Genomic DNA, 22244 nt, shown 5'->3' on the forward strand with positions numbered 1-22244 from the left:
ACCAATGACCTTTACTCAAACTCTGCCTTTTCAGAGTAGAAATGACTCCTCCTCCTGAAAAACAGATTCACCACAGCCTTGCCAACCTTCCAGATATTTTTTGTCAATGGAGACTGTTTCTGCTATTGCACTAAAGGAGAAAAGTGCAATTCAGAAGGGAGGCCTCTAGTGGCACCAAAAATTATTTGTTGAACAACACATTAAGTGTGCTTACAATTCATAAGTCAGACTAGAAAAGTTTTTAAAAGGTGGGAGCTTTGTTTCTTGATTGTTTGGGTTTTGTTCTTTTGTTTAACAACAACAACAACAATAACAACAAAATCCCTTACCTCTGGTTCAGATTTTCCCTCTGACTTTGCTTGGCCCACTGGTGTGACTGCTTTAGCTTTCACTTCAGGCCTTCCCTGGGAGTTTCCACCACCGACAGACTTGTTGGCAGACACGGTGCTGGTGATGGGTTTGACCTGAGCAGCTGGGGTGGAGTTTCGCCTGTTGTTGCTCATTTCCATCGCATGGGACGGTGCTATGGGCAACTCGCGCAAGTTGCTGTTCCTTGGGGCACTTGACTGTAGCTGCTGATTTGAGCGCTTGACAATATTCTGTGACGGTGTACTCTGAAAAGCAGGAAGGAAAAAAAATTGCAGACTTCCACTACAAACCAGGCTAAAGTGTTTTTAGCTTCACATTTTCCTGATTTAGTAAAGTTTGGGGAAACAAGCTGTTTGAAGAGGCACAATATTTTCAATGTTACAAGAAAAATTATAGAAATGAGAACATTTTAATAACCTTTTTTCTAATTAAAAGCAAAACTTAATCTCACTTTTTAAACACCATTCTCAGAAATTGGCTTCACTATGTGACTTACTTTCCTAATCAAAGCAATTATTCTGAACTACAGTCACATTGTCTTGAGCACTGCTACAGACTGTTGTGCTACCACAACCTACCAAGCAACAGAATATGCTGTACAGGAGCAAACTCACAAGACATGAGTGGCACTATCTGAACCAGAAAGCTGATTAGCAGTAGTACAGAGAGGCCTTCAACTTGAAAGACAGTGTCAGAGAACTGGGCTTGCATACAGTCACAGGCTACCAGCAGTTGTAAAGTCTTATTAAGCAAACCTATCCTTCAAAAGCCCTATATTGCTACTTCTTGGGTAACTGTAACATCTCCTATTGCACCCAGGTGAAGAAGAACACTAAAGACTGGAAGAGAAAAGAAAAAGGGGAAGATACATGTTGTATTTTCCAAAGTAGATTATAAAATGACCAAGACAGAAAATAAGCAAGAAATTATGAAAGAAGGAAAGGGAATAAATGTGACTGAAAAACCACGCTAGTGAGTTCTGAAACTTGTGCTTACATGCCTGCTACTCATGCAGAACTATGCAAGGCAACACTGGTGTACATGGTACTTACATGCCTTGGCTTCATTGGACCCTGTCGTGGCTGACACTGCATCCTGTTGTTATTTGGCTGCTGCTGCGTGGCCTGTATGTGAGGCCTGAACTGGGGCTGGTTCATGGGCATCAAGGGCTGTGGAGGCCCTTGGAGATGGTGATGGTGTTGCTGCTGCTGCTGCTGGTGATGGTGTTGCTGTTGCTGCTGGTGATGGTGCTGCTGAGGCTGAGGTTGTGGCTGAGGCTGTAACGGAGGATGCATGGGACCCTTCACATGAAGAAAAAGATTATTTTAGTTTCAAGGTAATAAACTCTTGAAGAAAAGTAGCTCCAGCCTAACGAATCCTTAAAACATCTGTAAGCAGCTATGAACCAGGTTAAACCAAAATTATACAGAGTGAAAAGCAGACTAGCAGAAGCAGTGCAAGGCTGTTCTACACTTAAACCTCTGTAACCCAACACCTGAAGTGGAAACAGACAAATGCAAGGGCTCCCGCCCTCTGCGCCCTTTTCTAATGACTTTTAAACTGGCTTTTTGTTTGTTTGGAGGTTTATTATTTCCCCCCCCTCCCCCAGCATCAGCCGAGTTGAGGGTTTCCCCGCGTTCAGAACACAGACACCATGAAAGGATCCCGCACAAAACATCTCCCCGCAGCCCCGCACGCAGAGGGCGGTGCCGGCAGAGGGCGCTGCCGCCCCGCGCTGCCCGGGCCGGGATCTCGGGATACGGGATCTTGGGATGCGGCAGCGCGGAGCAGATCCACCGCCTTCCAGGCACGGCAACAACAGCGCCACAGGTCCATCCACCTCCCACCTGCACGCCCGAGTCCCTCGGTTTGGTTCCGTGACTCCCCTGAGCCCGTACCTGCATGCTGGGCTGCGTGTGCGGGGAGAGGAAGGGCTGTCCCGGCGCCTGCAGGAACTGCTGCCGCGGGGGGATGAAGGGCCGCGGGTTGGCCGAGCCCGGCTGGTTGAAGTGGAGGATCCCCACCGGCCCCTGGGGCTGCATGTTGGGCCGCACGGGCCGCTCCCTGGGATACACGGGCTGCTGTCCCTGCTGGCTGAAGGCCGGCCCGGGCTGGCTGAACGGCATCGGGCTCTGCGCAGGGACCGGGTGGGCGCTGTTCAGGAGCGGAGGAGGGGGTGGCGGTGGGGGGCTCCGCTGCTCAAACAAGGGATGACCCGGGAACCTTGGATCTGCGGGAATCAGATAAGCGATTAAATTACAATACACATTTTGGAAACGTAGAGCTCTATTTTATAGTTTTGTAAAAGTAACCTAAAATTCGCAGAATGCAAAGCTGTATGGGATGTTTTCATTTTAAGAGCTACCCTCAAGGTTATGTTTCTCTTGCTCCTGCCAGTTGTGTATAAAAGGAATTGATCCTTGCAAGACCAGCACAACTGGTACTTTGCTGGAATCAGCAATACCTTTTTGAAATTCTACTATAATAAAATCAATGAAGGATTATAGTTAAACAACACAAGAATTCATGAAACATTGATACCATGTGCTGACCAGATATCTAGCAATTTTTTACATGTTGTATGTGTGTAAAATGTCTGTATACATATACACTGTAAATGTATACATTATATGTCTGTAAACATATACATTAAATATATACACAAAACATATATATGGTATAAACATGCACTTAACTATTTTTTCTCTGGGCTGTATAATTCTAGCTAACCTTGACAAATTTCTTACACTGCACACACAGTCCAGGCAGTTTAAAAAGAGTTACTAGTGTAAACTCAAGTGTATGGAGAGTATTTTTTACCTGAGATATAACAAAGTGCAACATTTTTAATGCAATAATCACTTAGATATTATTTTTTTCGTATCTGTATAAATAACCAGTCACAGCAGTTACAGATGAGAACATACAACTACATTAAAAAAAGTTTAAAGATACCAGACAACCAGAACTTTTGGTATGTACCAGTCTGGCTACATCAAACAGGATCTTCCAGCCTTCAGGTTCTTCCAAACTCTTCAAGGTGTGAGATATACACTCCCACTGCAGAGTCACTTTACAAAAACTGGATTTGGGGATTTTGTTTCTTAATGGGAATGAAAATGCTTACCTGCTATGAAGAAAGGATCTCTATCCTGAGGAGGTGGAGGAGGGAGTGGTGGTGGTGGCGGTGGTGGCCCTCTCCACTGGTCCTGGATTGGCAGCCTTGGGGCTTGGGAGAAATTAGTAGGAACTGGTCCGGGCGTATGCTGCTGGAAGTCCGGAGGGCCCTATTTAATAAGGCAGAATCAAAATTAAGACTACCATCCAGAAATTTATGTACTGTCTACTATAACTTTTTTCCTCTTAAAAATACAATTGCTTTATGAATTATCTCCTATTACGTGTACAAATCGACAGCCCTTGCCGAGTCATTCCTTCACAGTGGAAGATATATTAAACTTGAGTACAGTATCTTGAAATGAATTCACAATGTTTTAATAATCACTAGCACCACAGGAATACCATTTCTTCTCAAGCTTATTGAAATCCATGCAATTATTGACCTTCTTTCCCATTAATCCAAAAAAATCTGAGTGTCTACTTTAGAAGACATTCCTGACATTTATCTTCTTAAACCGTACCATTCTTCGTCATCAGTTTAGTACAATGTAACCTACAGAAAGTGAAGCAGTTTTATTTATAAAAAAAAGGGGGGGAGAGGACAATTTGCAGCATTCAGAAAATTAAAGAAATCATCTTTCTAAAGGGAGTAAGAGTGTAACATTTCTGTCTACTGACAGCTTAGCATCTGAAGCATTATAAGAAAGAGTACAAAATTTTATTTCCTCCAGTAAGATACAGGGGCTTTTTCTCCTCCCCTCCCCCTTTTTTTTTAATGTAAAGTGAATGCATATTGCAGGAAGAAGGATGTTAATCCAAAAGCAGAACTTTGAAGAAGACACATTTATTGAGTAATCCACACTATCATTTTTTACTTTTATATCAAACACATTGGCAACCCCTGATATACAGAATAATCTGCTTCATTCTTAAGCATTTCCTTATTATGTGAGTAAATCAAGTAAGTCATGAAAATAATCTACGAACATTCTTGTTTTCCTCTTTATAAGGACTCTGGAATCAGTGGTGGTATCTGTTCTGTCTATATGTGACACTCACCTTGAAGCTTAAAATTTGCCATTGCTGGAGACAAGCTTTTCAAAACAGATTTCAGACCAAAAGCTCCCTGATAGACTGAAGTATGATCATCAGCAAAGGGTCAAACAACTAAGTTGCTGTGGCTTATCATTTATCTGCTGAGCTGCCCTCACCAAGTCAGTCTTCCTCTATCCTATTTGTACTGCACAAACACTGACATTTTAGGAAAAGAATTTCTCACACTGCAAAAATGGGTATTTGACCTGGAAACTGAAGTCTATTCACTAAGTAGCACAAGACAAAGCTGCTTCACACCCTTCTACCAGCACAATACAATTGGGATTGGCCAGGTCAAAATATCTAGATGGGAGGCACTGAGGATCAGAGGTGTTATTAAATCTGTGGCCTTCCTGAAACCACCTAAATGGGGTTATGTGAGATACTAAGACCTCTTATTTGGAAGCAAGACTGCGACTACTTATTTTATGTCATTATACAGCTATCAACTGTAAATACTTTATCATTCCTAGAGATTAAAGGGCCTATATCCCCTTGCCAGTGTCACTGTGGGTATTTCATTTAGTGGAAAGACATTATATTACACTCAAGCATGACAGTCCTCATAACATACACACTGTTTGTAGGAGGAGCTGCTACACTTCCGCAAGTGAACAGTTACAACACACAATATTCTTGCCACCTTGGAACTGACTAATGCCTTTGAACTTCACAGGCTGTCTGCAAAGAGCAGTAGTTGGAGGAAGATGGAGCTATTTGGGATGAAAAACCTGACATTTATTTGTCCCATAAAAATCTGTTCAGGTTTAGCTGAACAAGGATGTTCAACTGCGTTGCCCTTCCCCTGTGTTGAGCACGACAGCACTGGCTGCCTGCCAAAAGAGCAACTGAACACAAACCTTGAAGATCCTGACCCTTTGCTCCCAAAAACACACCTATAGCACCACCACACGTAGGAGCTGCCAGAGGTACTTTCAAACAAAGATTAAATGCATTCCCTCACCTCAGAAGCCTCGGTGATAAAAGGCTATTTCTCAAAGTACTGCTCTTACAGCCCTTCCCCATGTTGCACATCCTTGAGGGATGCACCCAGCAAACCAACTGATATTCAGCTATTTAGTTATTAGTTTATCACTGGATAATGCCCAAGGTCATTGCAACAGTAGCATGGGAGAACCCGGTTCATCAGGGCAGTTTCACACAAGACGGTTTCTATCTTGCATCTTATTTACAGCACGTAACCACATGCACATGTCGCAGCCGGGGAGAGAACACGGTCTTGACACACAACCTGCTTTTTCTTATTTTCAGGGTGCTTCACTTGGAAGCTCTCAGATTCTTCATATTTTTCCCCAGACATAATACATGCCTACATATACCTTACGCATTTATAAAATAGCCAGTGAAAAACAAATTATGTGGAAACCTACTGAAACCCGGGCTAATAAATCCTACGTATCGCATATCTGCCACCCGAGCTGAAGCACTGGCAGCAGCAATGATCTGGCTGGGCTTGGTTCCAAGCACCAAATGGCTCTGCAGTGATCACAGTCTCCTCTACCTGCTTCTGCCCCAGTCCAATCTCTCCCCTCACTGTCAAACTTCAGTTTTAGTGTGAGGCTCAAAGGTAACAGGTTCAGGCTACAAAACAAGCAGGGATCTTGGCTTCTATGACCACATTTGTAACCCGCTCTCAAGCATCTTCCCCAATATTAATTCTTTGCCCAATCTGCCATTTTGTTCTCCTGATCTTGCTTGCTCTTCAGATACCTTCTCTCATCCCCATCATGTCTTTCCCTCTGTCCACTGGTTCCTAATCCCAGCACAGACTCCCAGCTTCCAAGCTGGTGGTCTTGTGCTGTGGCAGCTGGTCAGGAGCTCCTATTTGCCCCACACAGACCTGGCTTCCTTCCTGTACTCTCACTCCAGGCCATTTCCCCTCTTTTTCCTAGCAGGGAAACAGAAGCCAGTGAGAATAGGCTGAAAAAGATCCTCTACTTGTACTTTAAATAAACAATTCTCTGTATGAGCTTTCCCTCTCCTGCCAACCTCGTTATTAAAATCAGATCTACCTCCTGCCAAGGCAGCCCTGAATTGCAAATGCATGGAAAGTCCTGTTGAATTTCACACAGCTCTTACATACTGAAACATCCTCAGTGCAGCCAAACTCAGTTTTCTTCCTTGAGAACTGAGCAATAATAAAACATTTCTAAATTAACTCATTTGGGCATAACAATATTTTTCCACAGTTTCAATCTTGGAATAAAAGTATTTGGAAAATTTCAACCAAAAGGATTCAAAATGTGGACAGCAACTAGCAGAGGATCTTGATTTAGGCCATAGAAGTCTGTCAGTATTACACACACTGAGAGCAGCTTTATATTTCCCATCATAAGGAAACTTTAAACCTTTATGAAATAAGATTTGGGTAAGTTTTATAACTGAGTAATACGAGGTTATTTTAGATATAAGAAAGCTCACATTTTTAAAAAAATGATGTTACAAAAAGTTACACAACCCAGAAACCAGCAAGATATTTTACTGTTAAAAATACAAGCAATGGTAGTTTCAGGCTCGCTATGATCTTCAGCATCAGAGGTGTCCATTCAGCTTAAGAAGCAAACATTTGCTGTTCTCTAAACACTTTCAGTGATTTTAAAACAAAGTAACAAAGGTTATCCAAAAGGTGGTGTCAAAAAATCCCAACAAATGCTCACTAAAATACGCTGAGAATTTTTTTTCTCTTTAGTTTTACTAGCTGTGTATTTCATACAAGTACATCCCACAACATACATTTGGGCCAAAATAACTCCAAAACAGTCCAACAAAGAGCAAGAAGAAAATATCTGAAGCTTGGAACTCTTCCTACTTGTCTTTTTTCCATCTCTAGCAGTTAAGAATTCTGGAGGGTTTTTCCACTTACTTTTTTTTTTTTTAAAGTAAGATTAGTAAGTCCCTCACTGTGAGGATCCATTAGTGCCAAAACCACGACCCTTCCCTTTCAGGGCACTTAGTTTACACACAGGGTTGGGATTTTTGAAACCTACAAGTTTCAAAACTGGCAGAACTCCAGAAGTATGGCTGACATAAATCACACCACAGGAAAGCTGCAAGATACACAGACACTGAGTATTGCTAACAAATACCTACTTATTCAGTTGCTGAGCAGTTTCTAACTTCGTGTATATGACATTTCGAAGAACTACTAAAATATGACTGATCACATTTCTTGGCTGACAACCAAAGGCCAATCATGCAAAATTAATTGCAAAGACATTTGTTATTTGCTGAAAACGAATTACCAATATTTGCTTCTAAAAAAAAGAAAAATAAATTAGTTTGATTCTCTTCCTTCTTACAGCCATAAAAAAGACTGGCCTCCACTTTTTTCCTAAACAAGCTTTGCTTCTACTACACCTAAAGAGTGAAATAAAATTCTGCCCTAAATGACAGTAACATGGGCAGGCAGAAGGTTGTATTTTCAGATTTTACACTGCTGAGATTTTTCTTCTGAAAAAGCTTTCAGGATAATTCCAACAGAAATTCGATTGTGTGATTGATTCATTTCACACACTTCATGCGAAACTAACATTCAACTAGAGCTACTGCTTCCAGACACAAATGAACTTTTAAGAAAATATGTGAACTAGGATGAGTACTTTTCTGAGTGATGTTTGTCTATTTTTCTGAAATGCCATTACAGTTTTTTTCAATTTAATAGAAATATAATAATATTACAATTTCAACTTTTACTTATGCCAGATTCGAATTGTCCTAAAACCAGTACAAAGTAATCTAACAGTTCTCCATTACTAAAGCTTTTGAGGGTGTGCTTGTTTTTTTGGGTGGTTTTGTTTTGGTTTTTTGCTTAACAGTAGTTAAACTACAATTTTAGGAGTGGATTATTTTGCCATTAGTGTTAAACTCTACATTCAACAAGAATTTGTTGCTAATAACCCCCAAGCGCCCTCTGGTATTTGGTAAAAAAGACCATACAAAGTTATTTAACTTCAAAAATTAATGAAGAGCAGGTGCAAAAGCCAGGTTTCATAATGGTCTATTTTTGATAAAATAAGCATACTGTAACATAGTTGCATAATAAATCTTTATATGCACAGTAGTTGCTCCCATTTTTCATGGTTTTGCTATCCGGACAGTTTCAAATTACACCCAACTATTCAGTATACATATCAGCTAAGACTCCCTACAAAAAAATCATTTTAACTATTACTTCACCATCATTAAATCTTTTAGCAAACTTCCCTATTCAGTAAATCTCACAGTGGTGAAAATACCTATTTTTAAAGTAAACAGGTTTCAACCTAAAAAAAAGAAAATTGCAAATTCGTATGACCAGCCAAGGCTACAGGGTTCTACATTTCAGTCCAATATTGGGGCCCACTCTGACACTGGGGGAAAGAATAAAATATTTCTGTGCCTTTCCAGTGAGATCCCACAAGGCTGGTTCACATTCATACAGAAATGGTTGCAACAGCTGAGTTGCCAACTGTCCATATGAGAAAGGCCCAGCAGAGCACACATGGTAACTTTTTGGAGGAGTGTCCTCTCCTTCTCATCCTTACTGGATAATACACTATTATTAAGAGTGATTATTTAGCATCATTATCACACTGATTACTTAGAAATGCACCAAAGTGCAAGGAAAGGCTCCTCAAATGGAGTTTTTAGCTAGATTTAAAGCTAGTTGCACAAAGAACACAGAACCAGGAAACAGCAGATGTTTTGGTTGGTACATCTGAAGCGAATGTACCCCAACCTACACGTGCCCCTTCCCAAACTGCCACCAGCACAGCAGCACTTCCGAACCACCACCTGCAGACACTAATGGTAACGAGGAGCTCAAAGACCTGGGAGAGAAACTGCCATTCTGGAAAGCTGGAGGGCTCTGGAACAGCCCCTCAGCAAGGCTCTGTGGGCTGCAAAGGGATATAGTCTGACCATTCCTTCTTTTCTTCTCTGAAAACCAAAATGTGTGAATGCGTAAACACCAAAAGCAAGGTACTGATCATCAAGATTTTTCTAAAACTACCAAAGAAAGTAATTTTTGGTCTGTACCTTTTTCTGTTTTAAAGGAGTGCTCTGAGCTCTGTAATTTGATTTATCCTCATGCAATTTTACTTTAAAATTTTTAAAAAAGGTGGTATGTAATAATACAAGAACTGAGGTCTAGAAGGAAATTACATTGGAAATAAGAGTTCTGTGTGGATTTCTAAAGAGACCACAATCACAGACATTTTAGAAACACTTCAGAGGAGAAGGTAACAGCACACTGAAGTGCTACTGACAGCTATTTTGTCTAAATATTTAATTTTGTGAAGTTTACTCTTAAAAAGAAAAAAAGCATACTGACTCTTCCTCCCACACACCCCATCATTTACAGCAACTCAGACTGACATTTTTATACAATTCTGAATGACTGCATGTTGTGCAATTTCCTCTTTTACTAATTTCCATTATTCAATATAGCTAATGCACAACTTACACCTTATCAATCAGTTTTGGGAAAAAAAAAAAAGGCAATACAAACTTGTGTCTACAATTCATTAGAGTTGTGAATAGCTCATTGAACATGACTTTCACACACTCAGGCAATCCCACCTTCTGAAAGAACACGAGATAAGGTTACTTTAATCCTTCCAAAGAACTGCACTATTTTGCCTTCCTTTTATCCCTTTAAATATCCTTCCTAGTTAAGAAATTAACATTTTCTCTCATACAATTCTTACACAAATTGTACTTTTACTTTTCTGCATCTCTTGTTAATTACATGATGTTATCTCCAATAATCTATTCATGAAGCACAGATAACTTTGGTTACCAATAAAAGGGAAAACTTAGCATAAATTGCTTAGCACAAAGTTAATCTTATAAAGCAAGGAATAAAGAGGATCTAACAGCTATTATATGACTTATCAGCTTCTCTAAAAGGGTCACTACTTTTTTTCATGAGACTAATTAAATACCTTAACAATGTCATTGAAACTTCATGAATCTTTCAATAAAATACACCCTGCCTCTACAACATGTTTTCATTTATTAATCTCACTTAAAATGCAAAGAGCCAGGAGAACCCCATTGACAGTTAAGCAGGGCCACTCAGTTAATTCTTCTTATATGGTTTAAATGCAAAGAATAATGACCACTATAACCTATGACAATTAAAACTATAGCCATCTGTCACAAGATGTTAATCCTCTTATTTCAGCAGCTACTAGACTTTTTGAAAAGCTTTCCTAAAATGCCTACCTTCTGATGCAAGGAACTGACTTTTCATCCTCTTGTGTAGGAAACCCTGCTCATATATCTTGGATATGGTTCAAAAATTTTCAAGTAGAAATATATATCTATATATTCCACAAAGCATGGGTCCTCATGTTTAAGTTTCACAGATTTTTGTTTACTGGGCACAGCATACAGAAAGGGAATCACTCATAGAATTTTTTATTATAAAATTTATTTTGATATTTCTTCAAATACAGTTTAAATGACTCAGTAGTGTTCCTCTGATGTCTATGATAATCACATAAGTCCATTAAGGGGAACAGAAACCTAGCAAGCACCATGGATCTCCCAATGAATTTAGTATAAGATCACTTGATATAAAAATTCATGCCTTAAATTCATGCCAAACAAGGATGAAAATTAAAGTTCATATTGGCCATGAAAGTTAAGACAACAATTGTTATGTTACCCATATGTGAGTCTTTTCAAAGCTTCTGGAATACATTTCCTGAGGGGAAAATGCATGGAGATAGCCAAGTGCTGGTTCAAGTATGTGAACTGCACAGACCCTGGCATTACAGGCAGACTGAGTCTGAGAGAGCTGAACGTAATTTTTAATATTAAAATGTACCACCCAACTTGGACAAACTTCTCTTTGATACTACACAACTCCCCTAGACAAGAAAGAGTGTTGGGAGGTTTAGGCACAAGTCCAGATCATCTGTAAGAGAAATCACCAATGCCTCATTTTCACTGTTTAAGGTCTCAAAGCAGAATTCAGCAAACATGGAAAACCATTACAAGGAAGGAGAGAAAGGCATGGAATCTTCCTCTTCAGGAGGGGGGTGTAGAAGACTGTGTGATCATTTTTGTTTGGTGCCCTCTAACTTTTTAAGATTAAGGACAATACAAATAGGAATTGGAGTTAGAGCGTAAGGGACACTATTGCCATTTAGAATGATGACCTCTCCCTTCAAAGATGAGAATTTCATAATTGTTTTATTTAAAGACAATAAAATCCTTCGGCGTTTTTTTGGTTTGGTTTTTTTTTTGCTGAACGCTAACAGTTTTAGGGATCTGTAAAAAATTAGGGATCCAAAACCTCTGGGCCTCCTCTGCTCTCAGAACTAATGAGATAAAATTTAACAAAATTCATATATTTCCATTGGACTTAGAGATTTCTCCATGGAAATATTACCACAGTGTTTATTGACCTTGTATATCTTGGTGACCTGCAAATCACTGACAATTAGAAACAACTCTGTGGTTACAACTAAACTGGATCATGAATATTAAATTCAAGATTTCTACATTACACTCCAAGTTTGAAGGTGCAGTTATAATTAATTTAAAAACAATTGAGAATCTTAATGTGACTTGGGGATGATGCTTCTCCTTTCAACAGGAGATGCTCAAGTTGCTACAAAAAAAGTCAAGAAGTAGCCAGCTTTATAGAAGAACAAAAATTAGAACTGCTGCTAACCTGGACTTTCACCTGTATTAGCAAAGGACATTTCAGATCTGATTATTTAGTAGCCAAATTACCTGATTCACAATTTTTAATTGTGTAAGTAAATCTCATTTTTGAGGTGTTCTACACATCTCTGACCTTACAAACACATTGATGTGAAAATTTTACATACTCAGAGCTCCGTGGGTGTTTGCAGGTACTACTTACGTGTTCTGTAAGAAGGCCTGAACATTTTTTCCTTCTCGGGAAAAGAATCCTAGTCCCAACCTAGAACATTCCTCTCAATTAGTTTATTTTATTGTAAACAGTAATGACTTACTGTTTTATAATGAATTAAGTTTTTTTCCTTTCACATCCTAAAGAACTGGCAAAAAATGAAGGTGCAGAAGGTGAACAAATACCAGCTTATAGATTTACTTTTTTGTATTGTGACGACACAAATGTACTATATTCTCTTTTAAAAGGACGTTTTCTCAGCTCAGTAAAACAGCTAAAGACAACTATACTATCATCTATGACTCTCTAATATTATAGTAGATATATTTCAGTTCTCTATTCAGTGTTTAAGCACAAAATTACTCTTAGTGCATTGTACTCAGAAGGCAATTGTATATTTTAATTGGATTTCTTTACAAGTCTTGATTTCTTCAAAGTACCTCTTTAACAGTGCCTAATTAATGGCAAAATAGCATATGCATAATACCTTTTGCTCTTTGCCTTGATAAAATTTCTGCTTTGCTTACAATGCCTTAAAAACCTCAAATTTCATTCCTACCCATACATCAAAAAACAATGTACAATTTATATCTATATAAATAAAAATTTTTTCACTCTTGAGCACTGGCACAGGTTGTCAGCTTGTGGAGTGTCCATCCTTGGAGATACTCAAAAGCCACCCTGACATGGGCCTGGCTAAATGGTTCTATGTGGCCCTGCTTGAGCAGGGGGCTGGATCAGTTGACTTCCAGAGGTCCTAATCAACCTCAGCCACTCTGTGATTCTGTATTTAGTAGGTACTAAAGCTGAGCTTAAAGAAAATCCAGCATCATTAATAGAGAGGAAAAAAAAAAATCTACAACTCTGTTTTTAACTTGGCAGCGCTGAACAGCAATCACTTAGCAGAAAGGTGACAATAACTAAAAATTATAAATGCACAAGTCTTCTGCTCAATTTTAATATCTACAGAGCATGTGCACACTGGAGCTAGCATGACAAGTTAAAGGGTTACTGCATTTAGAAACCATCTATTCCTCTCTTATTTAATAGCTGTTACCATCATGTTTAGCTGCTGCTGCTCCTCCTGCAGATGGGAATTCATTGATATGATTAAATTTGATGGTATGATAATGTATGGTAATCGTGATTAATCAGAAGCCCACTAGCAAATGGAGGATGTTGGGTATTACGTCACCTGCATTTTAAACTGCATTCCCTCTATGCCAGCCTGACAATACTTGACAGCTGGAGGGATCTCATGCTGCATCTGCTTGCTACTACTTATAGATCTGATAAGAGAAAGTGCCCATCATTCCTTCACTATCTTAAGTGCTGTAATTATAGGGCTTTGCAGTCAAGTTGTGAAAACAGTACCTGTTAAAAACGAAAGCTTTTTGCTGGCTGCTGAACAAGCTCTGTCTCACATCTGCAAAGGCTATAATCTGAAAGAAATGTAATTTGATGCAGCAGTCTCATTCAAACATGATTTGCATGAAATGCTGTATAAAGCAGGATCCAAGAAATGTCAATCAACACCACCTGATACCATGTATCCTGTAAATGAAAACAAAATGCTTTCTCCACTACCTATGATCTGCCACTGCTACACAGCGATAGAGTGAAAATTTCATTTACTGTTACTCATTATAGTGAAGCCATGGCTAAAGCAGAATAATTGTGAGGAAGTAAGAGAATCATTTCACAAGTAGCAATTTTTATTTCCATTACCAGTTCGTCTCCTACATGTGTACTGTTGCAAGTGTATGAGTTACTAAGTATCACTCTAAAATGACTCTGTGCTCAGATGCAGGACTGTTTATAATTTGTCCTTACTGTGAGTAGTGCAGAATATGAGCCACCACCTTAATAACAGTTGCTAGAAAACCTTCACGTGTTTCAAATTCACTTATGGTTGAATTTGAAACAATCAATAAAAAATTTACTCCCTATTTGCATTTCCCACAACAAACAGCAAACGCTATTGCAAGGAGTTTTGTTTTCAAAAGCACTGCAAATTTCTGCCTCTACATCCTGCAAGAGGTGGCACAGCCACAGTCACAGACCCACAGTAATCCCATTAAACCAACCCAAGGTTGCTAAAATGGTGGTGTGGGCTGATCCATGTCAGTCCAAGGACCACCTAGGAAAAATAAGTAAACTGTTTTCTAATGTACTTTTTAGAATTAATTTGTAAAATAGTAATATATTCCTTTTTCAGTAGAAAAATTTCAAGCAAGTGGCCATGAAGGACAGCAACATCTGTTTTGAGCAATGACTGGTCACTTGTTTAAAAACCACTCACAGATTAAATCATGAAGTACTTAAAAACAGTGTCTGAATCACAAACAACACTCGAAAGCTCAGAATTCAAAATAGTTTCCAGAAATGGTGAAAAAACTAAATCAAAATAATCAACTGCCTTTCACAGCATCCATTTAAGACAACACCTCATGTCCTGGAGATCAAGTGGAAGCATTTCAATGAGAATATAAAAAAAGTTTACTAAGGTTTTTAAGGGGGAAAAAAAAATCATGCATTCTTCGAGATTAAAGATTATTTTAAAAAGGAGTGCTAAGTTCCAAAACCAAATCATATCAAAACACACTGGGAACCAAAAAGACACGTGATACAGGATATTCACAAGGGCCTGAGGACAAGTCACTGTAATAAAAGTCTTACAAATATTGAATAAAACATAATTCATGCAATACAATTCAGTATTTTCAGACTTGAATCCAACAGTTATGTGAAAGACACAAACCCAGTGCACTAACTAAGGTGTCCTCTTAAAAGAGAAAAGCTCTGGGCATTAAAAGCCACACAAATTAGTCACTAGACAGTCATGTCACTTCATCTTGTGCTTTGTGCCACTTCAGACCATTCCTGACTCCAGCTCTGAAACTCAAGTTGACCAAAGTTAATAAAATGTGTCTGTGGGATGGACATCTGCCTGGCTCACACCACACCCAGGGTGACAGGTTAAGGACAGTGCCTAAATCAGAATATATTCCAACTTCCTGAAAATTTTCCTGGCAAAAGGCATACAGCTGCATTAACAGACTCTGCTCTCTCTCCAGCAGTTTCAGAGGAGAATCCAGGTCACAGAGAGGGGAAATGGCCTCAGACACGAGGAATTCCTCTTTTCTGCCTTCAACAGGGTGAAGCACGTTATCCCCAACTTTCTAATCTCTCCAAATTCCTCAGTCCAACCTCAACTTTGGATGGTAGGGATACCTCACAATTTCTGGCTGAAGAACATTGACATCTCTCCTCTGCCACACTCTATCCCAAAGTGGGCATGACAACACTTCCACTTTTGTATGTCCTTAAAAAAATTGCATACATGTGCTACATAATATTATTGTGTTATTTATTAAGTTAAATAAATGGTGTTTGAAGCCACAAGCCTCTATAAACTTTTCTTCAGGCAAACACTGAAGTATTTCAGACCCAGAATGTGCTGGTGTGATCTGGACCATCAGCATAGCTCCTAGTTTCATACTCTATAATGATCTGGCCTCTATAATAATCAGTTAACAGCAGTCTTCATATAAAGCATTTAGAAATACCTCTTCCATTTTCTATTTAATTTCTTCTTCCTTTGTTCTACCCCATTTTCTTCACAGAGCACAGGAGTGGAAAGAGAAAATAGCCCACACAATAAACACTGGATGGAAGACAGGAACCACAATGGTCACTCTTGTGTGACAAAAAACCCACAGGCTCCATATATGCACCAGGGCATCCACAGGAATTAATAAATTGGTCAGATAACACATGAAAAGTTCAGAAGACACATACAACTAGCCTGTGAATAAAGACTCCTGTCACCTTACTCTAAATGGATCATTTCCCAAACTAGACTGTTATTTGTGAAATACCAACTGTGATGCTGAGAACTCGGGAAAAGGCATTTTAACCACTTTAAAGCAAAGGCAGATGACAAAAGCAAGACCTTCAGGAGGACTCTGCCAAAGAGGTCTGTTCTTTAAACAGTTTAAAGAAAAAAGGCAGTTGGCACTTGCACAGTTGCAGGTTAATTCAAACTACGCTTGAAGACTGGATTACTATGAACTACAGCCACCTGAAGAGTACTGTGCATTTCAGACAAGCAGAATTCACATCTTTAACTCCCAGTTACCACAAGTCCACCACATCTCTCAGCTGTGACACACCTCTGATCTATCATTCATTCAGTCCTTATCAGCAGCATATAGCTCTGAAATATCATTCACACTAAGTCACTTTGAATGCTTATAGAGTAAGAGACAGATAACTTCATTGATATCTTCAAGATTAGTGTAAATGTTAAAATAACTCTAAGCAGGGAACAGAGATTAATTTCCTTGCATCCTTTCTAGCACTTCCTCTTAAACATTTCATGGGTTAAGTTTTAAGAAAGGCATAATTGAACGATGAACTCTACACTGAAATATTAAAATTGAGATTCAAGGTTAAGGGAATTTAATCAGTTCCCACTCTAAGAAGGTTCAATCTTGATCAACACTACCCTGATGTAGTACTACATTATTTCCCATAATTTAGAACTCACACCATATGTTAACATGCTCATTACAACTTTGTTCAACCCTTCAATTACATCCTTCTGCAGAGGGTTGTAAGAATTAACCATTACATGGTTACAAGTCATTCCATCAGCCCTAAATTAGTAACACCTGGTTTCCAATAGATTTATGACTGACAATTGATTAGCTCTGATTGAAGCTCTTCCCATGCTGGGAGCACACACAGGCTCTCTGTGCTAAGAGGCTTCTCTCCTAGGTAAGAAGAGAACTCAGAGGCAAATTTTTCCTTCAGTCATGGCACTAGCCACTCCTGGTCTTTTCCTTGCCAAAACTTCATTACTTCCCATGTTTCCACCTCTGCCACATCCAATCAAAAGAAACCATGAAGTTTAAAGTGGAAAGCAGACTGCAAATATTTAATTCTAACCACACAGGTTTTTAGAAACAAAGTCATCAGAAAAATCAGTTGACTATTATCCTTTGATTATGCAATCCTGAAAACAAGAGCAAATTCAAGTTATTACATATCTAGAGATTCTTTATACAGTGAAGAAAAGGATGAATGAACTGTAGTTTGGAACAAGTCTTTGATCTTTTTCAAATGGCTTGTCAAAGTTGTCTAACCATTGCTGTATTGCTGTAAGTGAACATTTATACATAAACAAGTGAATTCTAATGGCACAAAGGCGTCTGACATGTAACAGAGCAAAAAAGGTAGTTCTGCAAGGTAAAACGTTAGTCAGAAAGTAAATTTGACTTCAGCTCAAGAGCTAACATACTACATTTAATAAAACAAACATGAGATATGTACACAGTGACACTTAATTCCTAATCCTAATATGACTGATAACCTATGCAAAATTTATAAAGTACTTCATAAGGGAAGTCCATTTTATACCCACTTTGTAACTCAGTGAGTCATGGAAAGATGAAGTAACTTTCTCAGGGTCATACAGCATGTTACCAGCTGAAGCAGAAAAAACCCAAACCAGTCAGGGCAACCACCAAATGACACTGCTGGATCCTCTCAGTTTAGACAGCCCTCCTCCTCCCCCTTATGAAAAATTTATTACAGTGACTCTTTTCTGGTGCACTGCTTATGTAAATAAAAAGGCAGCAAGCAGTGAAGTTTTTCCTGCAGGCTAAAGGAGCAAGAGTCCTTCCAAAAAATGTTTCATTTATTTTATTTCCTTCTAAAAACTGTTGCATACAGATTACCTAGGTCTGCAGTACTTCTTAACTTATGAAACCAAAAGTGAACAGAATTAAAATCTAATTTCACAGTCAATTTTGGAAAAAATTAATTTCCAATTTTTCTACACTGATGTAAACACACTTCAAAGATACCAGTTACAATGCCTTAACAGATATTCCTTATCCTCCAATTGCTTTAGCATCCCAAATTGTGTTTATTGGCAAATCAACTTCGTGGCAAAGAAAAACAAATGCAAGACACTTGTTTTCATAAAGAACAATTAAAATTGCTTTTAAAATGTAAATAAGGTCTCTACATAATACTAAAGGCTGTTGAAGAAAATTTCCTCTGAAAACCACAATACTTTAAATAGAAAAATAGCTCCAGAAATATTTTACTGGAGATAAAATGTAACAGGAATTGACTTAATGAAATTGCTGTTTTACTGCTTAACCTTGTAAGACTTCACAGAAGAAAAATGGCAATTCAAAAACTCAGTTTCTGTACAAAACATGTTCATCACAATTCCTCAGCTACATGTCCTGTATGAAAAGTATTCTGTACCAAAACCAACCAGGTCTGACACAGGGCAATCAAAAGTCACAGCAGGTTTATGAAATCTGCTTCTTTCAAACACATCTGATCTCTGTCCAGTAATTTACTGTGTGATACCACACAGATGTTCAGACATCTACTTTCCTCCTTCAACACTGCACTCATCAACAGAGGATAATTTTTATGTGTTTTATGTATTTGGGAAGCATAGTATACAGGTCTTTGTTTGAAAATATTTAAGGCAATATTGCAACCTAGGTTTTCTTTTGCTTATTTTGATACTTTTCAAACCATTTAAACTCGAAATCTGGGATAACAAAACTGAAATGATGAGAAAAGTTCTAGAAGCACGGACTCTTTCCATTCACAGAGCTAAAAAAAATATGAAGTGAAATTAGCCTAGTGAAGCAGCTAAGTGCCTTGTTCGTTTTCCAAGTTAGAAATGTAAGAGAAAGCAAGGTCATGCAATGCCAGTTCCATTTTTTATTTAAAAAGTGAGGGCATTGAAATGCCTGAAGTAATGATAAAAATGATTGCTGAGTTTTACAATAAATATATATTACTGCTTTTTAAGCTTAGGGATTATTTCAAATAGCCTTTTATTATATCAAATAAAATAAGGATTCTATTCATACAGAAAGAGTCAAGTAATAAAATGAAGCCCATATTCCTTAAGACAAGATGCATTCATGCCTCTCCCACTTGAGAGACTGGTTCAACAATTTTACAGTTAAACAGAATTAATTCTACTCTCAAAAATCCATTGACCTTAAGCTTTTAACAAACATTTTCAACTGCAGAGTGTATTGTCAATATTTACAAATCCTTAAAATTATATTTCACTAGAACAGCTTTTATTTGCTATATTAATATTTCCTTGCAAATGTATGCTTATCCATATCAGAGAAGAAGAAACAGCTGCTACTCACAGGAAATCTCTGGGGTCCTACAGCGGGTCTTGGTTGGGCGGGAACTGGCAGCAAGGGCACTGAAACAAGAAGCACCTTTTAACACCATTTGTTTTACCTAACAGTTGTTGTTATTTCCAAAAGCAGTTGCAATAAAAAGACATGATTAAAATCTGCTACTTTTACCCTCACATGTCACAGCTCCTACAATTAACTTTAAGCAGCCATTCCCTCCCCTGCAACATGCAACAGGGCAATTAGGATTCTCCTAGTTAATTTACATAATTTAGTTCTGCATTTTTCAGAATTAAATTGCTCCTTGTTGCAGAAAGAAAAACTAGAATTGTTATTCAGCCAAAGACATGTCTTAGACAAAGCTGACAGAGAATTCCATGTTTCAGGTAGAAGGATACATGATTAATTTGCCTTCTCTACTTCATGCCACTCAACATTTCCTAGGTATCTCCCAGTCTCACCACAAAGCTACCAAAACAAGCAGGGACATGAGATACTAACTGGTATAAATCACTGCTCCTGAGGGTTACAGTGAGGCAGGCAGTTGCAATTAACAGCACACAAAAACTATTTAACCTGGCCTTGCCACCACAGTGCTTGTATGTAACTGATCACAGAACTGGAGATCTCAGATTAAAGACTGTTATTGAAAAAAGAGAAGAATTAGGAGACCCTTTTCTGAAAAATAGCTCCAAAACTAGTATTTCAGGAGGATTATAATGGATGACTTGCCCATACAACTTCATTTCAAACACCAGTCACAAAAAAGTATGTCCCAGAACATTCACTTAATGTTATGGCACAACACAAAAAGAGCTACAGCTGAATCACCCTGGGGACTGATCTGTATTTGAATCCCCAGTACAATGACAGATTTCCCATTTTCCAGTGCACTTTTTATTTCCTTTCTGAGTTGTCTAAGTGGTTAAAAACACCAATGTTCCCATGTTAAACAAAAAGCCTAGAAAAGTTAAATAAAGCACTTCAGACAGCACCGAATATGTTTGCTCATTTACTAAAATCTTTCAGTACATTTGTTCTTTCTTCAGTTTGTTTTTAGCACTTCTGAAAATGACAGGAAAACGTTTTCCACAGTGAAACACTGACTTGTAGACAGCTACTGTGTTACACTTTACAGTAAGAAAGATGCTAAGAAATGCAGCTAATTTGAGGGAGAAGTTGGGTGCATTTCCCAACACAGGAGTTTGCTAATATGCCTCAAAAGTTCATTTTTCCTTGGGAATTGAGGCACAAGAACTAATGCAGTCGAGGTTGTTTTTAATTCATGTTCATGTCTGGCTTCTATCCACTTTTGCTAAGTACTTGTGGTTTGCTGGGTCAGAGAGTGATGGGGTAAACTAATTGCAGCCATCTTTCAGCAGGGGAGGACTGTGTGCAAGCTTCATATCACGTTACACGAGAAAATGAGTTGAACGGTTTCATCTTGACTTCTAATGAACATCTGTCCATATCAAACAGCCATGGCCACCTGGAAAAAAACTGACAGGTTGCACCTGACAGACCTAGTCCTAAAACAGTTCAGGTATTACAGGTCAGGGAGGCACTGAGAAAAATAGCATACACTGGGAAATGTAGAGAAATGTCAACTGAACAGAGCACTTGAGCCTATTTCAGTATCCTGCCTCTGGCAGTAGCATATATAGAGAGATATATTTATATATTTTAAACAAATTAATTTATTACTCATGAAAGATAGTAGTTCAAACTTTGTGCCCTTTCAATCCTTGGACACTTGCTTCAGCAGCAAAGAAGTCTCAAATAAGGCCTCATTTTCTTGATGTCAAATATTCCATAGGTCTGAAAAGTATGTTTCAAAAATAATACACAGCATGTTGTAAGACACTATTTTAAGAAGATTAAATTGGCTCTTGCAGTATATATGCTATAGCTTCCAATGCTATACCTGAAACAACGAAGAAGCACTTCTCATGTTGATTACTTAGGAGAATTATAATGTGATTTATAATGTGATTTTTCCCAAGACACCAAACAGTTTTCAAAAGGTAAACAGCACCTTGAGCTGCCATAAACTGCCACAGTATCCTTGAAATAGATACTTGTGGTATAAACCTTTAAGGGGAAAACACACAATAGCTGTTATCACAGGTTGGATCAGTATTTCACAGTCCACCTATGTACAGCCCTCCAGCATTAGTAAATTGATCATACTCAAATCTGGAGATGCATTCAGTAAAAGTTGCTACTTACAACTCAAAAGTAGTTTATAGGATAGGACACAAAGAAAAGGGAAAACTCGTTATATGACAAGTAAGCAACTAAAAGACATGGGATTCAAATGCCACAGGAGGCACAACTGAGCACTAACTGCACAGTACCTGCAGAAGGTGTTTGCAGAAGCTCATGTTTTAGGGACTTGACAGACTGAGTCCTTAATCATTTATGAAGCTTCAAAGACTAAAAATAGTACAAATTCATTTGAAACAAAACTGACTTGAAAGTAACTATTTTTTTGAACCAAGATTCAAGGCTGGGCAGGGAGATGGTGGCCACAGTAAGAGATATGCCTTTGAAACATCAAAGGAATAAGC

At 38.5% G+C, this 22244-nt stretch overlaps 1 protein-coding gene across 8 annotated transcripts in view; it reads right to left on the reverse strand.

Moving 5' to 3' along the window:
- The window catches only part of RBM33 (RNA binding motif protein 33), a 101406-nt gene that overhangs the window by 39647 nt on the left and 39515 nt on the right, over positions 1-22244 (reverse strand). For all 8 annotated transcript variants that reach the window (XR_004355900.1, XR_004355902.1, XM_032682060.1 and 5 more), the window contains exons 10-14: positions 19681-19739; positions 3497-3656; positions 2268-2599; positions 1422-1670; positions 330-614 (exon numbers count right to left, since the gene is read on the reverse strand). Coding sequence is in view for 6 of the 8 variants with exons in the window: in XM_032682060.1 (XP_032537951.1) it covers positions 330-614; positions 1422-1670; positions 2268-2599; positions 3497-3656; positions 19681-19739 (1085 nt within the window). In the remaining 2 variants the exon portion in view is untranslated. The remainder of the gene's footprint in view (positions 1-329; positions 615-1421; positions 1671-2267; positions 2600-3496; positions 3657-19680; positions 19740-22244) is intronic.

The sequence above is a fragment of the Chiroxiphia lanceolata genome, chromosome 1 (assembly GCF_009829145.1).
Source record: "Chiroxiphia lanceolata isolate bChiLan1 chromosome 1, bChiLan1.pri, whole genome shotgun sequence".
Taxonomy (NCBI): domain Eukaryota; kingdom Metazoa; phylum Chordata; class Aves; order Passeriformes; family Pipridae; genus Chiroxiphia; species Chiroxiphia lanceolata.